This window comes from Euleptes europaea, chromosome 15 (genome assembly GCF_029931775.1).
Source record: "Euleptes europaea isolate rEulEur1 chromosome 15, rEulEur1.hap1, whole genome shotgun sequence".
NCBI lineage: Eukaryota > Metazoa > Chordata > Lepidosauria > Squamata > Sphaerodactylidae > Euleptes > Euleptes europaea.
Window position 1 is genome coordinate 41,718,992 of NC_079326.1, and position 5,084 is coordinate 41,724,075.

Sequence of the window (5,084 nt, forward strand, 5' to 3'; positions counted from 1 at the left end):
ATTTAACGTTTTTGTCCATCAATAACTCCTTTGGCTTTGACCTGTCTACGCAAGTCTTCCCATAAAGGTGAAACGCAGGTCACCGCGTCTAACAAATATGAAAATGTGTGGCTCTTGCGCAATATATGGGAGAGATTTTTTTTAATGTAGCCCCCCTATTATCGACCTTTCCTCTTCCATGAGGACTGCATACCCTGTTCCCCAATTTAAAAAGTAAATTTTATTGCAGAAAATGAAAAATCTCTCCCCTTTAGAGTTCGCTGCTTTGGCCCCTTGACCTATTCAACATTTCTGAAATCCTTATTCATCAAAAGGAACAAGGGGGGGAGGCCCTCCATCCCATACTCCCCCCTTTTAATTAGAAATGATAATGCCTGTTCAGCCAACCCCCCCCCCCACACACACAAATAGGTATGGGTTCAGCAGTCTCTTAAGAGATGCGCTGAATCTCTCTCTCCTGTTTCTGCCTTCAAAAAACTATTGTTTGAAATTTTTAAAAATGCAAGCCCTTAATTCCAGGGGTGGGAAAAAAAAATAGCAACATCTCTTTATTGTTCAGTCACAGATCCCAAAAGCTCTCCACGGTTTAGATAGGTAAGATTCCCCCCTCCCAGTTTGTCCCAATGTTTCTTAGTTAGGAGAACCCGGCAAAAGGAAAGAGCTGACCGCAAAGCAAGACAGAGGAACCGGGTCAGCCACAATTCATGAACTTTTGGACTCGTCCATGCTTCTGTCGACAAAGCAGAAATAATGAAACGCTGGGAAATGTTTGTCAATGATTTAGAATGACCTCCTGCCCTGCCCTTCACCATTAAACACCACTGCGAGGAAGCCAGTGGATTCAAAAAATTTTTTTTTTAAAGAGAAGGATCTCCGTTATTTGGAGACATGTCTTCAAGACAATTCGTATGTATAAACACAAATTAGGTTTTGTTCGTTTGGGAAGTTAATCCTCTCTTATAAGGAATAGGCTTATGGATCAGGAGTGTTTTTTAAAAAATGATTATTTGGGGGCCAAGAAGAGCTTTGTTTATTTACAGTCTTAAATTAGCCGAGATTCCACACCGACTCATCTCGATTTTAAATGCAATTTAATTTCTTTTTTTGTGCATATTTAAATGCCGAAGCATTCATGCCGTTTGTAAGGTGCTCTGCCTGAAACCCGTTGTTAGAAATCCTTCCAAAGACCACTGTCATGCCAAAATCATATATCTATAATATTGTCTTTATTCCTATGAAACCATTACCTTCTTCGAAGCCATAATTTCGGACCTTCGCCTCTACTGAGTAGGTTTGCAGTCCTTGGAAGAATGTTAGAGGAACCCCAGCGTTACAGTGGACGGCTGCCTTTTGTTACCCTCAGTAGATGAAACCAGAATGTTATTACGTTGTCTATATATACCCTGTAGAACCGAATTTGTGTGGTATTTACATAGTCACAGATTCGATTCTAGGGGAATATATGGTCGATGCAAAAACTTCACCTTTCTGCAAATGGTTAAAAGGTAGAAGATATCTAAAGATGCTTGCAAGCCAGATTCCTCGTGCTCATCAGTGGTTGGTGTTTAAGGTTTAGGGAATGCATCCCATCACAAACCTGTTCATTTAAATATAATTAGTGTAAAGAACGAGGTGGGGTGCTAGTTGGTCAGATCATGTTTGTTTTTAATTAAAAAAAAAACCCCACAATAAAAGATGCCTAGAACAACTGTCTGGTCGTAGAGACTTTTTTTTTCTCATCCCGATCCCCCAATTTCCTCCAGATTTTTTATGCTAAGATTAGAATCAGGGGTGGAAACAGTAATGTCGATTTTACTTCCTCTGGAGGGGAGGAGGGGGAGAGCTAGAAACAATAGGGCATTGCCCTGATCTTATTCACCCTGGTTTTTTTTATTTATTTAAAAAGTCAAATGTAAATTTTATTCTAAAGTTGAATGGATCATCTTCAGAAGATCTCCAACTGTTATTTTCTGCCTGTCTTTTAAAACTACCCCTCCCCCTCAAAATTTGTTTGTAACTTTTGGGAGTAAATTTGAAGCTAGTTACTCATTGTCTGATTTGATTCTGCCCAACTAGGTTCTGGTAACTTTTGGTTGACCCCAACAGAACAAAGGCAGGGCAGATCCATTGTGCGTCAGATCGTGCGTCTGGTGTGATGCCTTCTTTCGGTGCCTTATCCTTTCTCTGAATGTTGTCAAAAGCTTGCTTCATCCCTCTGCGCGTTCTCCTCCGCCTGCGCGCACTATCTCCCCACGTTGGCTGAAAAGTAACTCACTAACGTTTTTCCTAGGATTGCCAAAAAATAGACGAAAGGGCATCAAAGGTTAAAAAAAAAAAGGTCGGCAGAGACAAAAGCCTTTGATTTACCTGGGGAGGGGGAGGGCAGATGGGTTTGGGGTGTGTGTGTGTGGAGGGGGTGGTCACTGTGACAAACCTCGAGGGAGGAAGCGTGTTTGGTGTTCATACATCCTGGGGAAGGGGAGGGCTGGGGGTCGGCTCGGCTGGCGGGTTGGGTCCCCTTGATTAACCCGCGCATCATTTAGCGAAATTTGTGGAAATTATGAGGTTGGCACACAAACCCGGCGACAGACCTCGCCGCTCCCCGATTGGCCCGGCCGGTCACGTGGGCGCCCAACTTTATTCAGTTGACAGCGAGTAGGAGGGACCTTGTGGAAGGGGGGAAAAAAGACAACACGAGAAAAATTAGTATTTCCCACCTTCCTGAAATTAATGGCCATGAGTTCCTATATGGTGAACTCCAAGTATGTGGACCCCAAATTCCCTCCTTGCGAGGAGTATCTGCAGAGCAGCTACCTGGGCGAGCAGGGCTCGGACTACTACGGGGCTTCGCAGGGCTCCGACTTCCAGCACCAGGGGCTCTACCCGCGGGCCAACTACGGGGAGCAGACTTTCGGCTGCGGAGAGGTCCCGGCCTCGGCGGTGCTGCCGCGGGGTCACGGGCAGGAGCCCCCCGGCCGCTTCCCTGGGCAAGGGGAGCAATGCCCGCCGCCTCCGATGCCGGCCGGCAGAGCCTGCAACCAGCAACCCAATCTCAAGAGCCCCAACGGGCCGGCGGCGGCGCTCAAGCAGCCGGCGGTGGTTTATCCCTGGATGAAGAAAGTCCACGTTAACTCGGGTGAGCACCGCTTTCCCTTCTATCCCTCTCTGCCTCTCTCTCTCTCTCTCTGCCCCCCTCCTTCTCTTTCTCCTCCTCCTCCTCCTCTTCCTCTCCCCCACCCCTCCAAAGTTTTCCGCCAGGGAGAGATGCGGGGTTGAAAGCGAGGTAGTCGATTACACTCGCCATAAATTTTTATGGCTGATGAAATAGGCCCTTGGCCCTGTGGCTGGCCAGGGTGGGGAGGGGGGTGCGGGAGATTCCATTTCAGCAGGATATTGAAAAGGGCCCTGCCAATGTTGGGAGAGAAAAGAGAGGAAGACAGAAAGAGAGAAAGAAAGAGGCCAATATTTATGCCTTGGAGGTTTTGCCTTGGATTTGCCGTTCTGTAGATGAACATTTTCCCCGTCCGAAGTCTCAAAACTCAACAATAAGCCCCCATGCAGAGTTTTGAGAATTCAGACGGGGAATGTGCATCTAGAGAGCGGCGAATCCAAGGCAAAACCTCCAAGGCATAAATGGCCAATGTTTTATTAGCGACGATAATAGTGTATACAGCCGCCACATGGCGTTGGCAACCATTACATTTCGGTTCGCTTGTGGAAGGTCTGCTAAGAAAGAGGGATTTGGGGGTTATTTGGGCGGTTAAGGTTATTAAGTCCTGCCTCTTATTTTTTTTCCCCCCTTCTTCTTCTCTCCCCCCTCCCTTCAGTGAACCCCAATTACACCGGCGGGGAACCCAAACGGTCCAGGACAGCTTATACGAGGCAGCAGGTCCTGGAGCTGGAGAAGGAGTTCCACTTCAACCGGTACCTGACCAGGCGCCGCCGGATCGAAATCGCCCACACCCTGTGTCTCTCGGAGCGCCAGATCAAGATCTGGTTTCAGAACCGGAGGATGAAGTGGAAGAAGGACCACAAGCTGCCCAACACCAAGGGTCGCTCCTCAGGGTCTTCCACCGCCCCCGGCCAGCGTTTACAGACCGTTTCTAAGGAGCACCAGACGGACTTGATCGCTTTATAGGAAACGTGGGGACAGCCCGCTTCGCCGGTTTTGATCCGGAGCGGGACTGTTCTGAAGAGACCGCTGCAGACACGTTTTCTCTCGCACACACACAGACGCGCAACCACACCAAAACACACAGGCTGGCTGGGCGGAAATCTGCAGGTACCAGCGAAAGACACCCAAAGTGGCCGCGGTAAGGTACTCGGAGACGGCCCCGACGGCCCCGTGGACTTCGTAGGAACGGATCAGCACAACTCCCATTCAAACAAACTGTGCGCGTCCCGCTGGTGAGGAATTGATAGAGATATATAGAGAGAAATATTTTTAATAAGACTTTTCCTGTAGGCACAAACAGGGGTCCTCTCTGGAGCACGAAGCCCTTCGGCCTCCTATCTGGAATCCTCAAGGGAAGGTTTTCCAGCGCTGGATTCTCTGGTTTTAGGGCGCTGCTTTCTTTTGCTTATTCCCCCCCCCCTTTGGGTTGGGCGTTTGGTTGGGTGAGTCCAAACCCAAGTCTGAGCCGAGGAGTGAGAAATCTCTCCCTCCCCCTCTCCTGCTGCTTGATCATTTAAAAAAAAAAATCTCCCCCTCCCCCAATATGTCTCGGAAATATTTTAAAAACATGAAACGGAAACGGGTTATTTTTAAAAATTGTTATTAGTGTATTTATTTATTGGTGGGCTAGCGAACGGGGGAAGGAAGGAAACAGTCGAACCAAAAATAGTGAGAAAGGGTCTCCCCCCTCCCCCTCAGCGTTGCTGAGATTGTGAATAATCATATTAATAATAGAGAACTTTCTCTTTCTCTCCTGTTTTCGGATTGTGTATATATGAAAATGTTTTCTGGGTCTTACAGAGGAGGAGAAGGAGCCACGATCCTTCTGCAATGAAAGGGACTGAAAATGTTTCCTTCTTTTTTAAAAAAAATAAAAAAATTAATACACCGTACTTTGAGCCAAGGTCTT

At 47.3% G+C, this 5,084-nt stretch overlaps 1 protein-coding gene across 1 annotated transcript; it reads left to right on the forward strand.

Annotated features, from left to right (window-relative positions):
- Positions 1-2,689: 2,689 nt before the first annotated feature.
- Positions 2,690-4,138, forward strand: HOXD4 (homeobox D4). The gene is made up of 2 exons (XM_056861435.1): positions 2,690-3,136; positions 3,828-4,138. The coding sequence occupies exons 1-2, from the start codon at positions 2,731-2,733 to the stop codon at positions 4,136-4,138; spliced, it is 717 nt and encodes a 238-aa protein (XP_056717413.1). The 5' UTR covers positions 2,690-2,730.
- Positions 4,139-5,084: the final 946 nt, after the last annotated feature.

What these genes read in the sequence shown, in the direction of transcription:
- HOXD4 (XM_056861435.1), top strand. Translation starts at nt 2,731, where the DNA reads ATGGCCATGAGTTCCTATATGGTGAACTCCAAGTATGTGGACCCCAAA. An exon ending in GAAAGTCCACGTTAACTCGG is followed by an intron (nt 3,137 to 3,827) that starts GTGAGCACCGCT and finishes CCCTCCCTTCAG; the next exon opens with TGAACCCCAATTACACCGGC.